Here is a 25673-nt window from a genome sequence, read left to right as displayed (position 1 = left end):
AGCAAAATAGAGTTGTAGCAGATATGTGTAGGAAATAGAAAAATACGTGTAGTTATTTTACCGTATCTTGTATTTATAAAAGTCACGATATTTCTGAATTTTTTTAATGGGATGCATAGTTGCACGTGGAAAGAACAAAGATGGAACAGCTCTGCCAGCCATATCAATAAAAACCCATTGGCCTCATGTACGAAATGGCAGGCTGCAAATAGTGGGTGCAAATTGCGCGCTGATATTTTGCAACCTGCCTTGCATTTTGAGATGCGGCCTACAAACTAATAGGCCACGTTCGAAAAATTTCCAGCCACACAGGGTGTCACAGAACAACATAGACTAGTGCTGTCTCTTCCTGTTGGACCCGGCCCTTTTTGGCAGGTTCACCCCGAAACTTTTTGCTTTTTCCTAGCCTGTTTCTGTAACCTGGTGTTGTTGATTATAGGCCTCTGCGCACTTTTTCACTGTGGTACAGTGTAAAGTGCGTGAGCTCTCTGTGTATGTGTGGTGAGTGACCTGCCCTCCCATAGGAATGCATGGGGAATATGTGTGACCATGGTAGTTCCTGATGTGTGGAGTGCAGGGTCGAGTTTGGTATGTGCGAACTCGTGAGATTGAATGCTGAGCAATGATGAATGCAGCATGATTGTGTCTAGTGTGGAAGTTGGCATGTTTGTGTAATTTGTGTCTGGCGTGTGATTGGCTGGAGCTGGCTGGTGAGCCTGGCTCCAGGAGTCAGGATGGGTCTGCCCAGTGGTGAATGGAGATATTAGCATGCTGATGTGAGGGGAGTGGTACACCTGGGACCTGAATAGGGCTGGGTTTTCCCTCCACAATGCTGGCTCCACCCCCTGTGGTTCGTCTGATGTCCATAGCCTGGCCAGTGAAAGGAGTTCCCCATAACCAGTTGTAGCTGGTTCTCACACTGCCTGCACCCTGCTAGACAAAGGATTTTGGGTATAAAAAGGGTGCTGTGACACTCTGAAAATGTTCTTGTTTCCTGACTTGAATCTACCAGGGGCGTGCTGCTGCTTGGGCCCAGGGAAAGGCTTGCCTCCCTGGGCCCTGCCCAGCCCCTGGCTGCCCTGGCTGCTGGAGGACTTCTTTCTGGGGGCCCTTTCTGCCTGGCCTGAAGATGGCTGGGAGACTTTACTTTCCCTCGAAGCCTTGTCCTGTAATGCCCTGCTTGCTGCTGGGACCCTCCTTTCTGTGGGGGTCCTTTCTGGGGGCTTTTTGTGATTTCTGAGCCCCCCAGCGCCTCGTGGGCGCTGTATCCTGATTGCTGGGCAGAGCGCTGTTGTGTCCCTCGAGGGGAAGCGCTCCTGCCCTTTTATGCCTCCCAGGTGCCTACCCTGCATTATGCCCGAGTATCGCCATTTTTAAACTAAAGGGTGCCACCCCTTTTTATCAGTGCCCTTAGCGAGTGCCCACCTTGCTGCTATGTTTATTTTGCCCGTCGGGGGTGCCCACCCCTCATTTTCAGCTGGTTAAATCACCGCCGTGGCACCGGGATTGAGGATGCCGCGAAAACAGGAAGTCAGGCAATGTTTTGCCTGACGGCGGGCGAGACTTCGGGTTTTGCGGGAAAAGTCTTGCGCCCGCCGCCGGCACCAGAGGAGTGAAGGGCGAAGTGTTGCAGGGCTCCAATGCATTTAGGGCAGCCCCGGATGGTAGCGGGCCACCCCAACGTTTTATTGATAATCCTAAGAGCCTGCATGGCCCTAATGTTGGGCCTGATTATTCAAAGAGCCTGTGTGGCTATCCCCTGGCCCTATTTTTAAGCGCTAGTGTTTGGGGACATATTTATTTAAGGAGCCAGTGGGCTAAGGGGGTACAGTGATTTTAGAGCCTGTGTGGCTCCAATGTGGCACAGTTTCAGAGCCAGTGTGGCTCCAACCCCTGCGGCGCAGCTTGTCCTGAGGGCTAGTGAGAGCCCATGTCGCAGCTTTGTTGTTTCCCAGCTGCCCAGCAATTAGTGGGCAGCTGCACCGTTTAGGCGCCAAGGTAGAGAGAGTCCCTGGGTGGGACGGAGATGGCACAGAGGTGCCAGACCTTCTACAGCTGCGCAGCACTTAGTACCAGCTGCAGCGTTTAGGCCCTTGTGACTGTTCTCAGCTGCCCAGCAAGTAGTGGGCTGCTGCAACGTTTAAGCTTGCGCCGGTGGCACACCCCTGACTGGCGCTGCATTGGCAGCGCCCTGACATTCTGGACACAGGGCATTTGAGCCCCTTCTTGAGATGGCCAGTTGGCCAGGGGGCTGGTGTGTGGATGGGGCGCAAGGCCCTAATGTGACTTTATTTTAGCGCAATGTGATTATCTATTATATATGTGATGGTAATTGCCTAATGGGATTTGTGTTCTAGAATAAGGAGGTGCTAGGAAATGTAATGCATTCAGTATGTTTTACGCACCCTGTATTGATACCTCTAGAGATGGTTTTACCTGTAGAGGTTTATGTTAGTGAGATTATGTTTCACTGTGAGTTATGCCCCTAAATTTGATGTATTCTTAGGAGGCAGAGTCTAATGTGTTTAGACTAGTGAGAGATTGCCTACTGTAGTTATACTGTAGGCCCAGATGTGAGTTCTGCGTAATGTGCTTTGCCTTTATGCTTGTGTTATGCTTCTAAAGGTGCTCATGCTTAGAAGTTTGCTTTGCCTAGTATGTTATACTAGAGAGGTTATGTGTCCATGCGTGATCTAGGCCTATGGTTATTAGTATTGCGTAGTGTGTACCTACCTTTACCAGTAGTTACTGGTTGTGATCTACAATTGTCAGTTTGTGTTACAGTTATTCTAAGTGCTGATTCTGACAGTGGCCCACGTGGCCCTGTCCTGGTGTAAATAATCCCGTGTGAATATTACCCGTGCCAGTTGGCAAAATGTATATTGTGTGATTACTATCTGATGTTTTTTGACAATACAAAAGTTATTTTTATATAACCTTGTGTGAAGTTCCTTTTGTAGTGTGCCTAGGATGTTGTTGCTGTTGTGTGCGTGCGCAAATGCTTTACACAATGCCTCCGGGATAAGCCTGTCTACTCATGCCAAGCTACCAAGGGGTTGAGCAGGTGTTATCTTGGCGTGTGACTCCCTTGCCCTGACTAGAATGGTGGTTTCTGCCTGGCTTTGGCGTAAGCCTTAGCCAACCAGAAATCCCAGTTCTAACACTTCCCAAAACAAAAGTTGTTTAAAAAACGATTTTCCCTTTCTGTGATTACTGTCTTTGCATGTGGTTGTTATAGTTTCAAATTGCAGTTTTGACCTGCCTGTGATTGCATATTTTATCACCTGTTTTGTGTTTTAAACTTGTGGTTTTCCCTGCCCATGTTTGCTTGCATTTAACATGTTGAATTGTGGGATTTGCAGTCCAACCTCTGTAGTTTGTCCCCCTCATTCCTTGGTGACAAATCTGTTTTCCCTCCAAATTTCTCCTCTGCTCTGTGCTAAGACCTGTGTGTTAAAAAAGTGCACCCCCAGCCACTCTTTTGTGTTCACAAGCCAGTGAGACCAGCCCCCCTGCCTCCCCCCCCCAGCAACAGGGATATTCTTCATCAGAGGATGCTTCTGTAAGCTGTTTAAACTGTATTTACTGGGGCCTGTGCACTTCGTTTTTTGGCCAGCAGGGGGTGTAAAGTTGTATTCAAACAGTATTGTTAGATTTCGAGTTAGTGAAACCTTTACCTGCAGAAGTCCAAAGTGTGGATTGAGCCTGTCTGTCTCCTAGGAGATTCTGAACAGGAGAAGCAGCTTCCAACTCCCTGGCCAGCAAACCTTGTCTGAGGTCACTGGGACCTTATATGATCTGCTAATGGTTGATACATGTGTATACTGATTGGTGGTTGTATCTGCTGTTTCTATTGGGTTAGGGTTGATGTCCTCATTGGTTGGGTATTTGAGGGTTCTGATTGGTTTCTGGGTTTGTGATTCAATCATTGTAGGGTTGGGACTAGGGCTAGGGTTAGGATTTCTATTGGAAGTAGGGACTAGGGCTTCCTATGTTATTGGTTGTTGGGAGTAGGGTGGGACTAGGGCTTGGGTTAGACCTTTAATTGTAAGTAGGTATTTAGGGTGCACTAAACTTTACTGTAATCTGACAATTTCCCAATCACAGGATGTTACATGGTGGAGACTCGAACTGGGATTACCAACTCTCGAATCAACAACTCTAGCCGTTGCACCACATCCTCCTGTAATCTTTTGTCCACTTGATGTAATGTATTGCTTGTGGTGGGGCTGGGTTGCAGAAACGATTTAGCGCATATTTAGGGCGCCTTTCAAATATCTCACCAACCCCCTGCATTTTCAGGTTGGTTGAGGGCAGAAATTCATTAATAAAATAGCGCCTCTTTGGTGGAGTATGTGAATTAGTTTGGCTGCTTTGAGACAAATTTGCAAGGATACGGTCGGAAACTACAGCCACACAATCCTGCTTCAATAGCTACTTTTCTATTGTAGTCACAACTCAAAGTGCAAACACACTATCACATAGAGTGATACAAACGAGCAATTCTCCTCCCCTCTCCACTGGATGTACAGTCTCAAATCATCTCTCGTCACGTCAAGTACTGTGCGTTGTTGCTCTCCATTTCTGTTTTTGCTACACAACATACACACGTACGCAATTGTTTGTGGTTAATCAGTTGCAAGGCAGGCGCCGCTGAGTCGCTTTTTCAACATTCTCTAACCATATTTTATTTTCCAAGCACTGTATTACTAATTTCACATTACCTTTTTAAATAGAAAGGAAACGGTACCTTATTTTCATATCAGGGCCTCCAATGCTTTCACAAGGCATGACCCATAAATGGTTTTCATTTGTGGATATGTCTGGATTTCAAGATGCTTTCCAGACTTTTAAAAACATGAGCATGTTATAAAAACATTGAAATAATATACATGAAATAAAATTGAATGATTCAGTCCACAGCACAAATCAGTATATTTGGCAAAATACATGGTTGAAGCATTAAGGAATTTGTGTGCAGGTCCTTCCTAGACACGTAGATTTTTTTGCAGGCATCTAGTAGACGAGGGAGACCAGAATCCCACAAACATTTTAGCACATCTAAGTTAACCTTACGTGTGCAGACAAAGGGCCTCATTTATGAGGCTGTGCGTCACTTTTACGCCAGTGCGTCACTTTTTGTGATGCACCAGTGTCGTAAAAAAGGCACCTTGTTGCGCCATATTTACGAAGTGACGCATCTAGGTAGATACGTCACTCTGTAAACCCCTTCGCCACATTATACCTGCGCCAGGTATAATGTATGTAAGGGGGGCGTTTTGAAGCAGGAAAGGGTCATGGAAGTGATGCAGTGAAATCTATAAGATTTCACTGCGCCATTTATTGGCCGCTAATGCGTCAAAATCTTAAGCTGCTTCATGGTAGGCGTAAGACTGACGCAGGCACTAACAACATGGAACTTGCCCATGTGAAAGTACACATTGCTGGAGTTGCGTCACTTTTGTGACACACTCCAGCAATACGTCACTTTTTCGCCTACAGATACGTCAGAAATACTGACGTATCTGTGACTACTTGCGACATGATGCGTCATATTATAAATTTGACGCATCAATCATGACGCAAGGAGTGCGCACTGAGAAGTGACGCATCGCTGCTTTCACACAGCGATGCGTCATTTCTCATAAATGAGACCCAAAGTCTTTTGAAAGGCTATATGCAGAATTGTCATCATGTTTTCATAGTAAAGTGCAAATGTGGAAATTCTGCCACTACAGTTGGTTCCCTCAATTGCAAATTTACTGTTCACCGCAAAGGTCTTTGGGCATTTAATGCTGGTCCTACTTGCACCAGTAGATGAACACCCTGAAATTAAAACGTCTGCATAAAGTGTTTACTTCACTGGAAGGAGATACAAGACATTTTTGTAATGTGATGCCCGAACCTGTCCAGAAACACACTTGCTTCCTCGGAAACACTTTTCATGGACATATGTTTCTAACTTCCCATGCTCTCCTCCTGCAACATGCAGACTTTCTTTTGATGCAAACATTTGTAAATTTACAAACTGTGGAGACTGGGCACCATTCCTCTATATCAGGGAGAGTTAAAGTATTTTAAACGTAGAGACCTTAGATAATAAATAAATAAATGCACTTGGTTAAATAGATGTGCCCAGACTGCATTTCAAATATCCCAGAATCTACTTTCTCACCTATGTTCGTGTCTACATGAAGGCTCATGCTTTACTCAGTGTATTCTACGTACCACGAACTTCAGGTTTCTACTCTAGAAGACTTTCCCACACAAAATGTTCATCGACTTCTTGAAAATTATTGCTAACTTATTTCAATTTAGATCATTTAAACGGTTTCAACTGGCACACGTGTCTTCATTTATGGACTATTGACAGCAGACTAGGAAGTATTGTATTTGACATCCCAGCTGTGGACGTCAATACAAATTTCGAGTGTGCCACCCATTTGAAGGACTTTTTTAGTTTTCGCCTGCACCAAGCTTGCGCTGTGCTTGTGAAATCTCCTGTATTCAATATATCTTAAAAGGGGACTCTAATCCATTCCAATTTCTAAATTACTGTGTTTATTCACTTTTGTTAACTTCACCTGGCTGCACGCATTTACAATACTTCTACTAAAGCTGTTCACACTGTTTAAGCCCCATTCACATAGGTGAAACCTAATGCATTTACAAATGCTTGTTGACATGGTCACCCCCACTTTGTGCATGGAAAATTATGCAATTTTGACCAAAAACCATTGGGTTACTGCTATCCAGGTCCCCAGTGCCAGACCTCTTTCTCTAAAACTGTACAATTGTTCCCCCAATTGTCAATACCTTTGGCACCTTTGTAAGTCCCGAGTAAATAGTACCTGTGGTACCTAGGGCATGGATGCTAAAGAGGGTCCCTAAGGGCAACAGCATGTATTGTGCCATCCTAAGGGACCCTCACCACATGCATGCAAACTGCCATTGAAGGTTACGTGACATGGTGCAGACAAAAGTGATGACACAACATGGCAATCCTCCTGTGTGCTATGCCTGCTGACACTGCATTAAATATATGAAAGTCATCCCTACAGCAAGCCTTACTGCCCTATGGCATGGTGCATTATATTACATGTGAGGACGTATCTGCAGGAGCAGATATGCCCCTGTGATGTCCAAGTCAATTCTTGGACATTGCCAGTGAACAGGGAAGCCATCTTGAGTGTGTGTACTGGGCACAGATGAATACAATTTCCCCATCTACATGATTGCTTCACTGAAAGCAAACATCTCATATTAATAAACCCACACTGATTCCAGTGATGGATTTATTAATACATGTACCCAGATTGTACCTTAGAGGTTTCCCCAGAAAAAATGCCAACCTCTAGTGTGCTAGCTGACTGGTGCAGACCAGCCTTTAACCACAGACAGGTTTCTGACCCCCTGCAGGTGAGAGCCCACATCCTTTGAGGGCAGAAACTATGCCAGCTCTGGCCGGCGGTGTTGTCACCTCCTCCAAGCAGGATATCAAGGCAGGAGGCTTCAAAGGACTCTGCTGCCTTTGATATGCAACCCCGGCTTCCCCCAGACTTGTGAGATGCCACCCCCTGCCCTGAGGCCTATTTGGCACCAGGACAGGTGGGACAATTAGCTAGTGAGGGGCATGTTCACCATCAGGCTAAATCAACCCCTAAGGTGAGCTACCATATGTGAAAACAAAAAAATGTATTCCACCATCTTGGTTTTTGGTGGAATTAGGTTCACTTAGTCAGGATCATGCAAACCTCCCACAGGAAGGGGTCATATATGGGATGTAGTTACCCTAAAAGTAGGTAGTCCATTGGCTGCTACCTGTCACTCCCCTTCATACCCCTAAATTGAGTATTTAGGTGGCACCCCTGATGCCAGGAACTAAGATTCAATGGAACCAGAAGAAGAGAACAAAGAAGAGCCACTTAGACGAAAAACAAAGTTGTGCTGTGGACTTTTGGCACCAAACCATGCCTACCTGCACAAGTCTTGACAATCATGAAGAAACCCTACCAAGAACTCTGATAGACTGCCAGGACTTCAGAAATCATCAGCAATCTCCCTTTGAGTAGAGGAGCTATACCCCTGCAGTCCGCAGACACCAAAACAGCAGAGTCTGGTTTACCGTACTGCGGCTCCCCGGTCTACCAATGCAACACCCGCTCAGGAAGAAGTCTTCATGCTCCAGAAGGTCAGCTCCATCTCTCCACCAAGTGAGAACATGCCAATAGCATCCGGAGCCGCACAGCACCACTACCCAGGGTACCAGACCCCTTGCAGCAACCAAAGTCTATTTAAGTCCAGTCGGGGCTCCAACAGTACTGAGATCAAGCAGCCGTTGAGGGACATCAGCACCACAGAGACACATTTCCAGAGTGGCTCAGCTGTCCTGATTTTTGCACCCTCAACCGATGAGACCGACGACCACAATGCCCTGGGACACAGCCAAACCCTTCTGCACCTGAACTCAAGAACATACTGTGCTGCCTTGCTCTTGTGAACTGAACAGCCAGGTGTTTTTCTCAGGTGCCCCTCTCTCCTTTGGTGTAGTGCGTAAGGCTACTTACCCTACCAGCACCTCTGCAACCGGAGTCCCCAGGGCAGTTAAACTCTAACTGCTGTTGGTACTTTGTACCTTACCCTCGTACTGAAAGGGGCCCCCAGAAACCTACTGCAAGTACCTGTATACAGTATATGCCTTTCTCTTCCATAGGAAAGCATTACACTTAAAGACTTATTTAAGTGACCATTTTACTTACCTATGTTATTCAATATTTTAAAAAGTACTTAGTAAAAATGAAGTTTTTGGTATCACAATATATTATTATAATATAAGAGTTATTTTTCTAAATAGGTCTTGGATTTATTCTTTGAGTGTGTGTCTCATTTATTGCCTCTGTGAGTGCAACAAATGCTTAGCACTACCCTCTGATAAGCCTAAACTGCTCGCCCCCATTACTACAAAAGAGAAAATGTGGTGTTATCATGTTGTGCCTCTGTAAACCAGTAGGGTTGCCTGGACTCTCTACACAGTGTACCTCATTTTGGTCCACTATATAGAGAGCCAGCTTCCTACAACATCCCACCGGGCAGCAAGAAGCTCCAATGTCAGCCATCTGTCCCACACACATCTCTCTGCCGCCATGCTGAGGCATCTGGGGAAATTCAGATTTTCCACAGCTAGGTGGGTAGAAAATCATGATTTTATTAAAGACACAGAGGCTGATATTATGCATGTCTCCTTTAAGACCTCTACCAGAGGTGCCGATACGGGATCCAAACCCCTCGAAGAACACCAACGAAACCATTTCCCCCAGACGAGTCTATATGCCTTTGAAGTCCCTCGTGACCATCACTCCTTGATGAGTCTCGAAGCCTCCAAAGATCTTCCTGACACCTGCCACATTCTCCCGAAATCCTACATGCCATCAGCATTAAATGTCCCTGAAGAACTAATTTGTGACTCTTCCCTGAGGTAACCACCAACACATCTGGAAAGTCCGGAAGAAGTAGAGGGCCGTTCACCAACATCTCCATTACATCCGGAAACCAAACCTGAGAACTCCAAAAGGGAGTTATCAGAACTATTCCTGACGCTACTCTTCTCACCTTCAGAAGCACTCTCTGAATTAAGGCAAAAGGTGGGAAAGCATAGGCTTTAAATCCCCCCAGAGCTGTAAGAATGCATCCACTGCTTCCTCTTGAGGATCCAGCCTCCAACTGAAGAACCAAGGAATCTGCGCATTCACTCTGTTCGCAAACAGATCCACCTCCAACGGACCCAAACAGAATTTAAGGCCCTGAACACCTTCCTGTTTAAACCCCAATCGCTGAAATCTCTCAATTGTCTCAAGTTCCAATCTGCCATCGAGTTGTTCACTCTGGGAAGATACTGTGCCTGAATCATTATATTCCTTCCTAGACAAAAGTGCCAACATTCCTTGGCCAGATCTGCAAGGGCTTTTGAGCGCAAACCTTCCAGCTTGCTTACATATCTTACAGCCAATATGTTGTCCATTTTCAAAAGTACACAACACTTCACCTTGTCCTTCACAAAACTCTTCACTGCAAACGACCCTGCTAGTAACTCTAGGTAACTGATGTGCATCCTCCTTTCCTGACTTTTCCATTTCCCTCCTGTCGATACTGGACCACACCTTGCTCCCCAGCCTTGAAGGCTGGCATCTGACTCTATTACCAAGTCTGTAGTCTGTCTGAAATTGGCCCTTCCATTCCAAGCCTCCAGGTTCTCCTGCCACCACAACAACTCTTCCCTTGTCTCCAGATCTGTCTGAACTTTGTCTGAATACCTCAGTCCTCTGTTTAAATAAGCGGTCTTTAATCTCTGCAGAGCACGATAATGCAGGGGAGCTGGGAAAACAGCTTGAATTGAGGCAGACAGCAAGCCTAAAATCCTCACAATCTGTCTCAGGGTTAACCATTTGCTCTCTAAAGCCCTCTGTACCTCTCTCCTAATCTTTTTTACCTTCTCCATCGGCAACCTCAATACACAATCTGATGTCCAAATCTGAAAGCCTAAGAACACGTCTCCTGACTTGGAACAAGACATGACTTTTTCCTGTTCACCACAAACCCCAGATATTCTATCATGCGAACAGCTAGGGTAGTATGATCCAAGGCGAATTCCTTGCTTTCCACCATAATTAGGATGTCGTACAGGTAGATAATGAGTCTCACACCCCTTGAACGTAACCAAGCTACAATAGGCCTCATCACCTTTGTAAAGCACCACGGAGCCGAGGTCAGCCAGAAAGGGAGGCTTTTGAATCTCCACATGGAACCCTTCCATTGGAACTTCAAAAGATCCCTCTGATCCTGACACATAGGAATAGTCAGATTAGCGTCTTTTAGATCCTAGTGAGTTAACCAATCCCTTTTCCTTAGGAGATCTCTTAGCATATGTATTCCCTCCATTTTGAAGTGGTTGTACTCCACCCACTCGTTTAACTCCTTGAAATTTATTACAGATCTCAAACCCATTTCTTTTTTTCTCCACTAGAAAAATATTGCTTACAAATCCTGCAGAGGAATCCTCCGCCCTTTCTATTGCACCCTTGTCTATTAACTCGTGGGCCTCCTTATCTACCAACTCTTCTTCGTCCCTTGAGACCCTCAGCAGATTCGGTCTCCTGCAATGAACTGGAGTACTCACAAAATGTATTCTGTAACCACTTAACATATGTAAAACCCACGGATCGGAAGTTATCCAATCCCACCTGTCTAAGAACTGGGCGAGTCTGCCGCCCAATCTTACTGGAGCAGAAGAAAGGTCTTTTATAAAACATACTAGGTCTCCTGTCTCCTCTGAAGTGCCCTTTTCCTCGTTGTCTTTGAGGATAGAAACTGGGGGTGTAACCCCCTGAGGACTGGAAACCTCTGGGCCTATATCCACGTGAGAAAGAGCTTCGCGTAATACCAAAGCCTCGGCGGGGGAATCGGCCACGCATCCTCCCGACTGCTCCAAAAACCTTTTTTGGTGTATTTTTGAACTTTCTAAATCGAATTCAAAGCACTGGCATTACGTGCCATTTCTTTAACAAATTCTTCCCAAACAGAAACCCTCTAGCTTCCTTTCCTGACTCCTGACTTGACAGTTCTGCCAGCTTCGGATCGATTTTCATCAAGAGGCTCTTCCTCCTTTCATTGCAGAGTGATGAGTTTGAATTTCCCAGCAAACATATAGCCCTTTGCACCCACTGTCTTAATTCAATCACATCAACAGACCCCTCCTGGGGGTACGCTTCCTCACACAAATCAAAGATTTTGGTCAGTGGCCCAAACACATCCAAAAGACGATCCTGACAACCTTTCAAACCTTTGTCGAGACCCCTCCTCGGGTCTCTCCCCATTTTATTTAGAATACTTAGCATCTACGCATCTAACTCTGGAGTGCAAGCCACCTTATTGCCCAAAGAAAGTCTAGGGCATTCAGATAACAACCTGGTACGAAACTCCTTGGGCATCTCCCTCCTGATCAAGAATTCAACATATTCCGCAACATCTTTAAGCGGAACCCACTGCGGGGATAATGGGTGCTGTATAGAACTGGGATCAAACATCAAGTCACCCATTGGATCCTTGACTTGCTCCTCCGTGTCTATATCACTCCTCTCCTCCTTTACTCTTTTAGGCTCCTACCCCCTCATCATCCGATGAGTCAAACTCTGAGGAGCAAGAAATTACAATATCCCCGCTACTGGAGGACTCATCACAGGCAATCGCTCTGTGACTCCCTTTTTTGGCCTTAATAGCCTTTCCATATGCCTCCCTAGAGGCCATCCTTTCCTTGCCTTTCTGATAAAAGGCCCCTTCTCTTTGTCCACCGAATCTTTGGACAAATGCTTCCTTTTTTGAGTAGCCTTCTTTCGTGAGCCACTTACTGACGGTACCTCCTCTACCGACCAAAATTGTTCCTCATCTGCTTTTTTGGCAAACCTGCCCTCCAGTCTAACCATGCAATCATCTATCTTTTTCCCCAACTGGGAAGCCAGGGCAGAAACAGCTTTGTCTACACACTCCTGCACCTTGCCATCAACATCACCCTCAGAACATCTTTCCTTCTCCATGGCAATATATAACATATATATAATCTTTCCTAAATTAACAAACCTTCTCTCACCAAATCAAAAACGTACACTAATGACTACCACCTTAACACAAGAACTTCCTCAAAAATGTTTTCAAAAAACAATCACAATCTTCCTAATAACAGTTTTATAAATATCTTTACTAATAACAGCTTAACAAAATATTTCTGGCACCGGTCCAAAGATGAAGCGATCTCCAGTCAACCACGGTCCTATCACATAGGAATCTGACAAAAAAGCGTACCAGTAGCTTTGATATCTCCCCAAAATATGGCCTCTCAAAATTAGTTAAAAACGGGCCCTTCAGCCCTGGTCAAAATGGCCGTCGTGTCACGTGATGTCCTACGGTGGCCGCGTTACCTAATTGTGATACTGGAGATCGTGGATTGAGGAGGCGCGAGGTAAGTCTAATCCTCCTCTCGTTAAAATATCCATTTCAAATCATAACAATACTCCCATGTGCATGTGAGCCGCGCTGCCATAGACACACGCGGCTCACCCACTTAAATTCCAAATGGACGTCTCCCCATATATTTGCGCTACTTGCGAGACCTGTTAGGCTGCCACGCGCTGCCGCGCGACATATACTTAAAAATGTCTCGACAGGCTGACTTGCGCTATTTAAAGCGGCGTGCAAGCAAGTATATTTGAAAATCTAACTGGCGAAGATCAAACAACAACAAATTTTCACCGCTACTAAGACAAATTCAAAGATCTAAATCGCTATAATATAATAACAATAATAATAATATTATTACATTTCGACGGAATCCATACTAACTGGCATCAAGTAAACATACCCACAAACGAAATAAAGCCAAAATAAAATAAATCTTCGCTCAAAAGATAGGTTTAACCACACCTCATACATAATTAAAAACACATCGCATTCACAAGCTTATGGCTAAAATTACTCAAGATAATAAGCTTAAAAATTATGAGAAGATAAGACCAGACTTATCTGTAGCTGTGAGCAGCAACCAAGAAGGAAGATGGCTGCCTCACAGGAGATTACATAGTATTTAGAATGTTGGTTCTCATTTATTCCAAGTTCTAACTTTATGATGTAGTTGCTGCTGTGAGTTTGCAATTAAATGAGACATGCATAATATTGGCCTCCGTGCCTTGCCATAAAATTCTAGTATCCACAGATCTGTAGGCGCTCCTCAAGTTCTCTTCTTCATTAGTAGCCAAAGCGCCTAGCATTTAGTTGACAGTCTGGGGGCAGAGCCAACAAATGCCTCAGTACGGTCCTGATTTGTCACTGTCGCCAACCAAGGAGCAGCCCAGCTGCCCAATTTACCAAACACCCTGGCCCTGAGATCTGTCCCAGACATAAACAGGTCCCCTGCAGCAGTCACAGCTGGTTCTCTTCCCCACAGGTCTCTTATACTGGGGCAGCACAATTGACATCAAGGGAGAACCGGCTTAGCACTCAATGGGGTTCTTGACCTGGAATGAATAAAAGGTCCTGCGACGCACCAGCCCGAATGACCAAACCCCTGTGCACCCGAGCGCCACGGCCCGACGGTGCTGCTTTACCTCCAAAACCCTTGTGAATCGAGCTCCCCGTTAGGAGCTTCCTGACTTGTCCCCAAGTCCCCCTGTGCAGCCACCCTCTCTCCTTTGGTACAGCCCATAAGGCTACCAACCCAACCAGCACTTTTGCACCCAGAGGCCCCAGGGCAGATAAACTCTAACTGCTGGGAGTACTTTGGACCTTACCCCCATACTAAAGGGGACCCCCTGGAAACCTGCTGCATGTACCTGTACCATATATGCCTTTTTCTCCTGTAGGAAAGCATTACGCGTAAAGACACATTTGACAGAAAATTTTACTTACCTGTGAAATTCAACAGTTAAAAAGTACTCACCTGATAACCAAGTTCTTGGTATCTAAATGTATATGAAAATATGTTATCTTTCTAAATTGGTCTTGGATTTATACTTTGAGTGTGTGTCTCCTTTAATGTCTCTGTGAGTACGACAAATGCTTAGCACTATCATCTGATGCGCCTAAACTACTCGCCCACAATACCACAGAAAGAGAGCATTTAGTGTTATCATTTGTTGCCTCTGTCAACCAATAAGGGTTGCCTGGACTCTACACAGTGTACCTCGTTTTCGTACACTATATAGAAAGCCAGCTTCCTACAACCCTCCACTGGGCAGCAAGAAGCTCTAGTGTCCGCCATCTGTCCCACACACATTTCTCTGACACCATGCTGAGGCAGCTGGGGAAATACCAGGATCTACCTGACGAAAAGTGCCCCTTTTTTACATGGTCACCCCCACTTTTTGCATGGTATTTGATGTGATTTTGACTGGAAGTGCACTGGGTCCCTCCTTACCAAGTCCCCAGTGCCAGATCCCCTTCCCAAAACTGTACGATTGTTTCCCCCAATTGGCAATATCTTTAGCACTCTCTACAAGACCCTAGTAAATGGAACCCCTGGTACCTAGTGCCTGAGGTATTAAAGAGGGTCCCTAAGGGCTTCAGCAAAAATTGTGCCACCCTAAGGGACTCTTCACCAAACTCAAGCAATGTTGCCTTTGCAGGATGTGTGTGTTGGTACACACAAAAGTGAAAACGCAACATGACACATATACCTGTATGCCATGTCCCCTAACACTGCATGTAATATTTGTAAGTAACCTCTATAGCAGGCCTTACAGCCCCAAGGCAGGGTGTCTTATACTACATGTTAGGACATATCTGCATGAGCAGATATGACCTGTGCTAGTCAGTTCCATTACTGCCAGTGCAAGTGAATAGGGAAGCCATTCTAAAACATATGCTAGACACTGTTGAATACGAGTTCCCCAGCTACAGGAGGGCTTCACAGAAAATAGGGATTTCTGGTATCAAACATATTGTGTTAATAATCCCACATTGTTTCCAGTGTTGGATTTATTAATACATGCATACTGAGGGTGCCTTAGAGGTGCCCCGTAAAAACCGACCAGCCACTGGTGTGTTGACTGACTGGTTTTTGCCAGCCTGCCACCAGAGACAAGTTTCTGATCTCCAAGGGAGAGGGTCTTTGCTCTCAGGAGGTCAAAATAAAGCCTGCTCGGGAAGAGGGTGTTCACACCCTCTCCCACAGGATGACCTGCTGATTAGCTTTCCAGGGCAGCCAAGCTTAAAAGAAGCCATTGCCTTTAAAATGGAAATCTGGCTCTTCTCACAGGAGAGGAAGCCAAACCCCTTTGTACAGAGCCCTTTGGCACCTGGACAGACGGGAGAATTAGCTAGTCAGGTAGACGTGCCCACCCCCAAGTTTTTACCACCCCTAAGGTGGCCTAACCTGAAGAGGATACAACTTTTCTGAGTTGCTATTTCGGTGTTGGCAAACTTAGGTAGAAAGACATGAAGAGTCACAAAGAGCAATAACAGAAGACCCAGCAACAGACTTGGCGTCAACCCTAACGACCTGCCTGCTGACTTCAACAATTGCACCAAAAGATGGCGTGTCCTGCAGCTGCTCTGTCTCCCAAGCCTGGAAGACCTGCCAGCCCTTAGGAACCAAGAACTCTCATGAAGCAGCAGAGAGGCTTCGCTGCATCCTGCAGGCACCCAATGAGACCTGAGAGGACTCCAAGACAGCAAAAACCTGATGCCTAAGAACACTACTGCACCCATTGCCCCAAGCCAGAGTTGAAGTGGGTCAATGGTGCCAGTGTGTCCGCCAGCCCTAGGAGTCCACTGTGGTTTCACCCTTCCTGAACTATCTGACTTCACCGGCAGCCTCATTTGGCATTCCCCATCTACCGTGACTGCCTATGGTAAGGAAAACCTGATGCTTAAAGAAACCTCTGCACCCGTCGCCCCTGGCCTGTGAAGAAGAGGACCAAAGGTGTCCCCAAGTATTCGCGCATCTGGAGGCCTGTGCCCCCTGTTGGTTCAGATCGACTGGCCTTCCAGTCCAAGCCTGTAGCCTCTTTACCAGATCCCTATAGAGTCACATTGGGCACCCAACGCTGTTTTGCAGCACCCCTTAACCTGGTCGCCCTAGTGCCACTGGTGGTGTCCTGCTGGTTCTGCCTTGGACCTTGCCATACACTCACCTTAAGTCCTGGAGATTGGTCCCTTACGTCGCTGTACTCTATCTGAATGCCGTACTTGTTCTTCCTCCCGTAGGATAACATTGCAGGTTCTGAAAAATGCACTGTTGACTTTTTAAATGTAAAAGTATTTCTCTTTCAAAATGTACTAACCTGATTATGATACATGTTATTCTTATAAATTGGTGTAGATTGCCTTAATGAGTTGTATGCATCATATTTATACTTTTTGTGTATGTGTCTTACACTCCTTTCTGATAAGCCGAAGGCTAAGGCTAAGGCTGCTCGACCACACTACCCCCTAGAAGAGCACCTTGAGATTGCTAGAGTAAGCATATCATATAAAGAGCCAGATTCCTACATAACTGATCTATTGGCACTACTTAGCATCTCTCTCTGTTTGTCAATAGCCAAAATGCCCAGTATTTAGTTGGCACTCTGGGGGCAGGACCGCCAAAGCCTCAGCGCTGTCCTGAGTCGTCGCTGCCACCAACCAAGGAGCAGCCCAGCTGCCCAATTCACCAAACACTCTGGCCCTGATCTCTATCCCAGACAGAAACAGGTCCCCTGCAGCTGTCACATCTGATTCTCTTCTCCGCAGGTCTCCCACACTCGGACAGTGCTATGGTCATCGAGGGAGAACCTGTTTAGCACTCGATGGGGCTCTTGACCTGGATTGAATAATAGCTCTAATAACAGTGAAACACATGTCAGGGGTTGCTTTTACTCATTTCAGGTTGGCTTGGATAGTATGTAACCAATTGTGTCAGGAATAGCAAAAGGAGTTTGGAAATTGTTCACCTCGGCTTGAATGGCACTTGCTAATCCTATGCATAAAGACTTTGCTTTGCAGTAAAAAAGGCAAAAGGCTTTGTCACTTTCCAGCTCGGCATGGATGGCACTCTGTTAATACTATGCTTAAAAACTGTGCTATAAAAACAGACAGTTGAGGTGAGCAGAATTGGAGTGTCCATGGTGTGTAGAGTGTTCCATTTAAAAGAGCTGCTCTCCACCTGAAACTTAAGGACTTCTAAGGGATTCTTGTTCTTTTCTGCATAATTTAGACAGCACTCTAAGTCTGAAAGGGCATTGTTTTCACGTATACTGGTTGCTACCTTGTGCCTAACAAAGCAATATCTCTGAAGAGCTCTAGAAAGATCAAAACACGTGTCAGTAATTTGTTGAAAAAGACTTGCAGACAGCAAAATCAACAGTACTACCTGAATTATGAAAAATACCACCAAAGGAGTCAAATACTTTTTCCCTTTGGAGACTTCTAATTGAGGCTTTATTGTAGCTCTCTTTGTCATTTACTCTCACTTATAGGATCATTGCTAATCTCTAGGAGGAAGAGTAAGGGTCCTGGATCAGGATGATGCGACTACAATTCCAGAAGAAGTGGCATCAGATAGAGAAAAAAAAGAAAATATGTCAACTGTGAGAAATGCATTGAGCACTGACATGGACCAAAACGCTCTCGCTTTGTAGGAAACACAGACGGAGGTCCTATTTGAGCTGTGTGGTGATGTCATTGCTGCTACTACCCCACACATCCCATATGTAACACAGGGAAATAAATCACTCCTTTTTCTATGCAACCCTACCAAAGAACCAGATTGGAACCAGGTTCAAAAATCTTTTTATTTTAAAAATTAATGTAAATTAATTGTATATATTTATTTTAACAATAAAACAAAATCAGTCTACAGCACTGTTGACAGAACATAAACATGGTGGATGTCCTGTCCACCGTATCAGAAGTGCATTATAGTTCGTGGCTTTTATAATACAGATGGACAGGATATCTGTCATGTTTTGACAGAGTGTCTCATCCACTAAACTCTAAACAAGACCCTCAGCCCTCGTTAATAAGTCACTTGGTTTTTACTATCGCTGCGTAAACACTTGTTTTGTGCACAATTTCCCACAATTGATTATTACCATGTGCAATGTACAAAAAAATGTTGGAGCGCAAAGCTGAGACAAAATCAGCAGTGCTGCGCTCTGACATTTTTAAAATGCTGGAATGCGATGTATTCACAATACGGCGCACCCCTGTGTTTCCCCTAGTGCTGGCACAAAAAAAGCTGCCCAGCGCAGGCCCCCTGCCGCCATGTTGCAAGGGTACCTGCGCTGCAGGGGCGAATATTTATGTGCAGGAAGGGACGCCATCCTGCTCATAAACAATCATTCATGATGATTTGCTCTGTCTATGTGTGCTGCAGAATGAAGCACACATGGAAAGAATGAATAGAAATTAATAACTTCTCCTCATATTGCCATTCTAACGTCTGGTAATCCATGGCGTTAGAATGGTGCTGTATATAGCACAGCCTCACCCTTGTAAATCTGGGGTAGCGTCAGAAAGCAATGGGAGCTGGGGTGGAACGCCCACAGCAACACCCATTGCACACCCCCTTTTGTCATAGAGGACTGAGGCAGAAAGGGGCATATTTACAAGGTGGTGTTAAGCTACGTTAAGTGGCTTAGTGCCAACTTGTAAATATGGGAAATGGTGCTACATCACAGGAGAGTCAAAAAAGGTGACGCTCCAGTGGTGATCGGAGCTTGTAAATATGCCCCAATATGTCTTCAGAATTTATGGAGCAAATTATTAAAAAAAATATATTAAAATGTAAACAAGATTGTTTACAAAGAGAAAAGCTTTGTTAAATGGCCAGATCAGTGTTGCATAAAAAGCTCCCAAAGCTTTCATTCTATTCTTGGAACTTCATATTTTAGTACTATTTCTATTTTTACATCACACAGTCTGTATTGGCTAAAAAGAACTTTAGGATTTCAAATCTTAGTAGGTCCAATGACAATGCATTTCCAGATTTGTAACTACTATTGTATAGCTAGAGTAGACATTCAGAACCTTATTTTCACCTTTTATGATTGCAGGCTAGCTGAGTCTTGTATGCACCCACAAACTGTTTAGGGATATAACTTAAGACAGACACACATCACAAGGAATTGGGTAATTACATTTTGAATAAAAATGGATTGTACGAAACCATTTGGAAACAATTGCGACTTTTCAATGTGATCTGACAACTTTTAGAGGGAATGTTGCTTCCTGAAGTAGTCCAGATTCAAAAAAGATACATTCTCGAAATATATTATCACTTGAGAATCTAAAGGTGCATGTTATATTTCTAAAATAATTTATTTTCAATATATTCAGCTTCATGAGTATATGCATAATCAATTAGGATACACACAAGGCAATGCAAATGTTCTCTTCCCTAGATATGGCAGAGGGGGGCTATTTAACCTCCAAAGTTGCTGGTATGAATTGGAATCTGAATTGGTTCAAAGACTAGGAGCATGCAAATACCGCTATAGTGAATGTGATGATCAAGTCACCTCCATTTTACTATGGACCCTGTTACATGTTGTTGTATGCATACGTATTCTCTCCTGTCCCCCCCCTTTCATAAGAACTTTGAGTTAACTATCTTTCCTATTGCTTGTTGATAGCTATAGAAAATGACTGTATAACTGGAGTTCACTCAGTCGGCATTTGAAAAAATGAATGCTGAGCCCAACTAAGATTGAATAGATTTAAACTACTGTTGTGTTCTTTCCAAGTAGGGAAATAAATAAATAAAATAAATATGGAGCTTTCCTTTTAGTTAGTTGTTTCACTTTGACTGAATAAAGATTCAAAGAATTAATATTCCTTTACAAAATAAACATGGGTGATCCTTTGCAAAACACAAACAATGTGTAGTTCTCAGTGGCTTGCCTGTGCAGTCAAGAATGTCACATAAAAATAACAAAAAATTGGAGTGTTTACATATGGTAGTAATTCTAGATTGGACTATAGCGCTACCAATCACCAACAAACTGATAATTGTCATGAAGACTTTCTTCGTGACTACTTTTTCAATTGAGCATGCCATATATTCAGCAATTTCCACAATGGGTTCCAATTCCATTTCATGTACACCCATATATCCTTATTTCATGTTCCTGTGCTCAGCAGAGGAAGAACATTTACTGTAAATCACTTGGTACCTAAAGGAAAATGTGTAACATAATGTAAAGAAATTAGGAATATATTTTCATAGGTGTGACACAAGTTTCATACATTTTTGTTCCTGACCTTATTTTATCTCTCTTTGATTTGAAAGAAGTTCAATGTTTTAGACCATGGTATGCCTGAGTACCATTAAGCTACCATGCTTTTTGAGAGTTCCAACAGTGACAAATTCAAAGTAACTAAGCAGCTTTCTATGATACAATTCTCATGCCTGATCAAAATGAAGAACAATTGTGCTCACTAAATCTGACCATAAAGAGCCTAGTACAGTTCTCAAAAATTATGTTTTTTCCTCCATAGATTGCACCAAAGATAAAAGCAATGATGATGGAAGAAGGAACAACAATGGTCAGTTATCAGCCCCATGGGGATAAAGTGAATTTCTTCAGGATGGTGTTCTCTAACCCAGCTACAAGGAAATCTGATGTTGACTTTCTTGTTGAAGAAATTGAAAGGTTTGGAAAGGATTTGTGACCCCGGAGGATGCTAGGCAAGGCTTTAAAAACAGCCTTGTTATATTTGTTTATAACATTTTGACACACACTTAGAACGCTTGCACACTTTATATGAATGGTTTAAATAAAGCCTCTGAAACATTTTTACAAAGGATAAATATTTGAAAGTTTGGTTACATATCTTTTAAAGCTAATTGGAAAGGTACCTTTTTCATTCATTGTAGTGTATGAAACTATATTTGGTATATGTTTTTGTATTCTACATATGTGTCACCAAACAAATGACACTAAACTGAGACTGATGCTACTGTGTTCAACAGGCAGATTTAAGAAACATTAATAGAAATAAGGGATGCAACCAGATTACTACAAAGAATGGCATGGCAATAAGATGGAGAGCCTTTTTATTATACTGCTCTTCAGTCACTGCCTGTATTATTCTGTGAGGTATAGCTATAATCTACAGACAAGCATGCTGCTACCTTTACAATAGAACATTTCAGAATGTGGAATTTAGCAACTCTCCACCTTTATGACACCTTATAAATAATACAACCATCCACTCTGTACCTTGTGTTTGCATCCTTCTCCAGGAGAAGACCAATGTCTTGCTTACTTTCTCTATGTCTTTATGGAGACATTTGCAGGGCTGAGGCTTATAGATGGTGGATGAAGGAATTCCCTCAGCATTGCATGGCCAATCTAGAGGTGTAATGAAGTGTATCATCATCCACTGCTGCCAAAGCTCTGCCACATTTGGCCTAGATGCTGAAATGCTTCTTGATGCCCACATTACAGATGTATGGTATGGGGAGTGGCTTTTTGTCAAGGTATGCAGACAGGACTTTTTAAAGTATCACCGTAAAGCCTTGTTAAATGGCAGCTGTGTGGGTATACAATGGCCCTTGCGTTGAGCTGTAAAGGTGGGGATGAAGTAATATGATTATTGATACTTGTTGTGACCATGGTGGGTGTTTATATATTTGATGATAGTTCTGTAGTTGTATAAATATGAGTGTTTTTGGATATGATGGAGGCTGGGTGGCCGTATTATTCCACAAACTTTGAAATGGAATGTATTAAAGGAAATTATGTCTTTTTTTTTTGTGTAAAATGATATATGTATATGAAAAACGGTTTCTGTGTTATGGTTTTTATGAACATGTACTATGGTGGCTGGTTTGACGTATAAAGATAGATGTGTTTGTATATGATGGTATCTGCATTGGTGTAGAATAGTGGGTGGAAGTTCGTTTGATGATGTGTATAGACATTTTTGATATGTTTGGGTGTTTGAAGTGGTTGTGTGATTGGTAGTATGTGGTAAAGTTCTAGTACTTGTATGGACATATAATAATTGTTGTGCGGCAATAGTTGATGCTGGCTTGGAAACTGTATTATGTTGCTTGAGTTTAACGGTGAGTGAATGCATGTGGGAAGGTGGGTTTGTTGCCATACTCTTATGTTTTTTTTGGTTTTTACATTTGATGTTGATTGTGTGGTTGTATAAATGATAGTGGATTTTTTGTTGTGTGGTGTATAGCTGTTAAAGTTGTGTAACGTTCCGAACAATGTATGCAAGAGTTGTGAGTTAAGACTGGCTTAGGTTGATGCGGTTTGTCCATGAAATGAAGGTAGCACCTTAGCCTGGAAATTACTTTAACTTTTTATGATGATACCGCTATAAACATATTATTTTATCTTAAATTCCTTGCAACTTTAGTTGGGACATTTATTTTTTTAATTAATTTTAATATGAATAAGTATTTTAGGTATAAGTTGACAATTTTAAACGTTATGTCTTTTAATTGTCATTTTCAGACTATTTTTTACTTAACTTTGGTGTGATAATCTTAGTTTTTGCTAGGAAAAGAACACGTGACCTAAAGATACATTTTTTTAATACTTTAAGCACGTGTATGTGCCTCTTGAATCAGTTGCAACCCCGATTTGTACCGCAGTAAACTTCAATAATGTAGTGTACAATTAACTTACCTTACATATGTGTACTATATTTGTTTTAAAAAGAAAGTTGTGTAACAGCATGGTTCCTTACTCAGACTTCGAAGTTGTGCCTTACACTCCAAAAAAACACAGTAAGGATATGTACCTTCTGCTTCTTTAAAGAATAATTCACTTATTAGACCTTTACAAATTAAACATGTGCATGAATTGAAATGCTTAGTTTTTGTTATGTAAAATATATTTAGTTATATATTAATGTTTTTGGTTATTTTTCAAAGTTATGGAATTTATTTCTATGTTCTTTAAGGTTTGCGAACATTAGTCACTGAAAATACCATTATTTGAATTATTTATGATGTTTTTGTTTTACTCTGTAAGCTGCTAACTTAGATAATACAAAACCTTACATGCCAAAGTGTTCATGCTCACCTTTATTCATGTAATTCTTGTGTTAGAAGTAACTGTATTTTCTTTTATTTCTGATCTTCATGAAAATTAAGTAATTGATTTGTGTGCATTTTTAATATACAACGTGATGTATGCCAATTATTATTTAGAATCCTTTCATTGAGGTCACTTGACATGATTAGAATTGTCCAATACAAAAAAAGAGTTTTTGATAAATAATCCATGTTCATTATTTTAAATCTTTTTGTGAAAACAATTGTTGGATAATATTTTTTTTGTTTTAGGGTAGTTTAGCTCCTAAAGAACATATCTTTAAAATCATTTCCGTTTGTTGTTCGAACTCTAAGGATGGCTTAACCCAATTCTCCTGAAGTCTGGATTCTAGAAGGTTCCTTGGTATAATGGCCAAAGCAGTATTCTGTCAAGTATAACTCTGCAACAGATTTGGATTGGGCAGGATTTAAGGCAAAGTGGAGCACTGGATTCAAAATTGTGTATCATGTTCAGTATGTGCCATCATAATGCAGTCACTTTTCATGTAAGAGGTACTGATCTTGCACATATTTCATCCCTGTCCACCCTTTTGTTTTGAGATGAAGGAAGACATTGTTTCTTTACCTGCAATTTATCCCAATACACACTTTTGTAATGCTCTGCCTAACATCAAGGTAGTTCTTCACTACTGATTTTAACCCAAAACATATTTTGGAGATTACCAGTTTAGTAATATTCACCATAGCAATATAATGTATGACAATTCAGATCTGTTTCACAGAGACGGTGTCCGGCTTACTGATGAAAAAATGCAGTCATTTTGCGTGATTTACAAAGTGCTGTCATTCAAATCATTTAATGACCTCTAATTAGATCATTTCACTAGAACCTAGGACTTTTTAAAGAACTATTTGTTTTACATCATTTTTATGGAATGTTATTAATTTCTTTGAAAATAAATTGTGAACATTTCTTTGAAATTTGCAAACTTTAGTGACATAAAATATTACATTAACAGTTCTCATCTACTTTTAAACCATGTGGTGGGCTGAGTGATGACCTTAGAAAATGATCTTGTAAAGGAAGAGTCAGTGTGTATGACAATACAAGATAATACAAGCTCACTACAGTATATGGACAATCAGCTTTATGTTCATAAATGATAAAACATCATTCTTCAGTACTTTGTCACCAAAGTATGTGTCTCTGCAACATCAATAACAGCAGGGAAAAAGAGCCCCAATAACACTTGCTTACTTTCTTTTAATACTGTAGTAGGAGCACCTACCTGTGAGGATTGTACTGCCAATTATGTTTTCCATGTTTAAGTGTGTCACCTCATTGACAATAGATCAACTCTTCCACATGCTTATAATCTGAACTATCCACAGATTCACAAAACTGTGATAACCAGGACTCAAGTGGGCCTGAGAGACCAACTACCACCACCTGCATGTGTAGTGTTTTGGTCGGTGGATCACATTCCAAAGGATCACATTATTCAATGATACCTGCTTCAGCTTTCTCTACCCTATGCACCTTCACCAATAGTGCCATTATGTAATGCCAGGCTATGATCTAAGTGAAAAGTAACTTCCCAACTTTTGCAAGACATTTTGACGAATGCCTAGCTATCCTGCTTTGAGAGAAAAACTGAAACATTCGAGTGTCAAGATAAAAATAGGTTGGATTTTTGCCATGTTCTGTTACCTTGGTGCTTTCTGTTTTGGAAACTGCTACCTTTTTTAGGAGTCGAGTGTTTAGAATACTGCATGCTGAATTTTTTTTTCTCTTTTGGTCAAATTTTAATTAGAAGCATGTTTTATGAATAACGTGGATGTATTTATTTCCACCACAGAATTTACTAAACTGAAATTAAATTATTTTGTGGTGCCATGCTGCTTCTATAAAAATGCAAGATTATTTGCTTTAGTGTTGCATTTCTAATTAGGTTATTGAAAGCTGTTTTAACCCATTCCCTGTTTTTTAAGTGCAATATGAAAAGGTTTCCCATGTCTTTTTTTGGCCCGAGTATCTGCTGATGTAGAGAATTAAAAATGTTGTCACTTTAACAACTTTGAAATCAGTGTAATACAAATCCAGAGCTTGTAGAAAATCATTACTCAATAA

The 25673-nt window shown here is 42.6% G+C and overlaps 1 protein-coding gene across 3 annotated transcripts in view; it reads left to right on the top strand.

Annotated features, from left to right (window-relative positions):
* LOC144829132 (glutamate decarboxylase 1-like) overlaps window positions 1–23556 on the top strand; it is a 927195-nt gene extending 903639 nt beyond the window's left edge. For all 3 annotated transcript variants that reach the window (XM_078687953.1, XM_078687955.1, XM_078687954.1), the window contains exon 15: window positions 21022–23556. In XM_078687953.1, the coding sequence (XP_078544079.1) occupies window positions 21022–21195 (174 nt within the window). In that variant the 3' untranslated portion in view covers window positions 21196–23556. The remainder of the gene's footprint in view (window positions 1–21021) is intronic.
* Window positions 23557–25673: the final 2117 nt, after the last annotated feature.

Source organism: Lissotriton helveticus, chromosome 4_1 (assembly GCF_964261635.1).
Source record: "Lissotriton helveticus chromosome 4_1, aLisHel1.1, whole genome shotgun sequence".
Classification (NCBI taxonomy): Eukaryota; Metazoa; Chordata; class Amphibia; order Caudata; family Salamandridae; genus Lissotriton; species Lissotriton helveticus.
The sequence above is the reverse complement of the archived record's forward strand: the minus strand, read 5'-3'. Positions and strand labels throughout refer to the sequence as shown.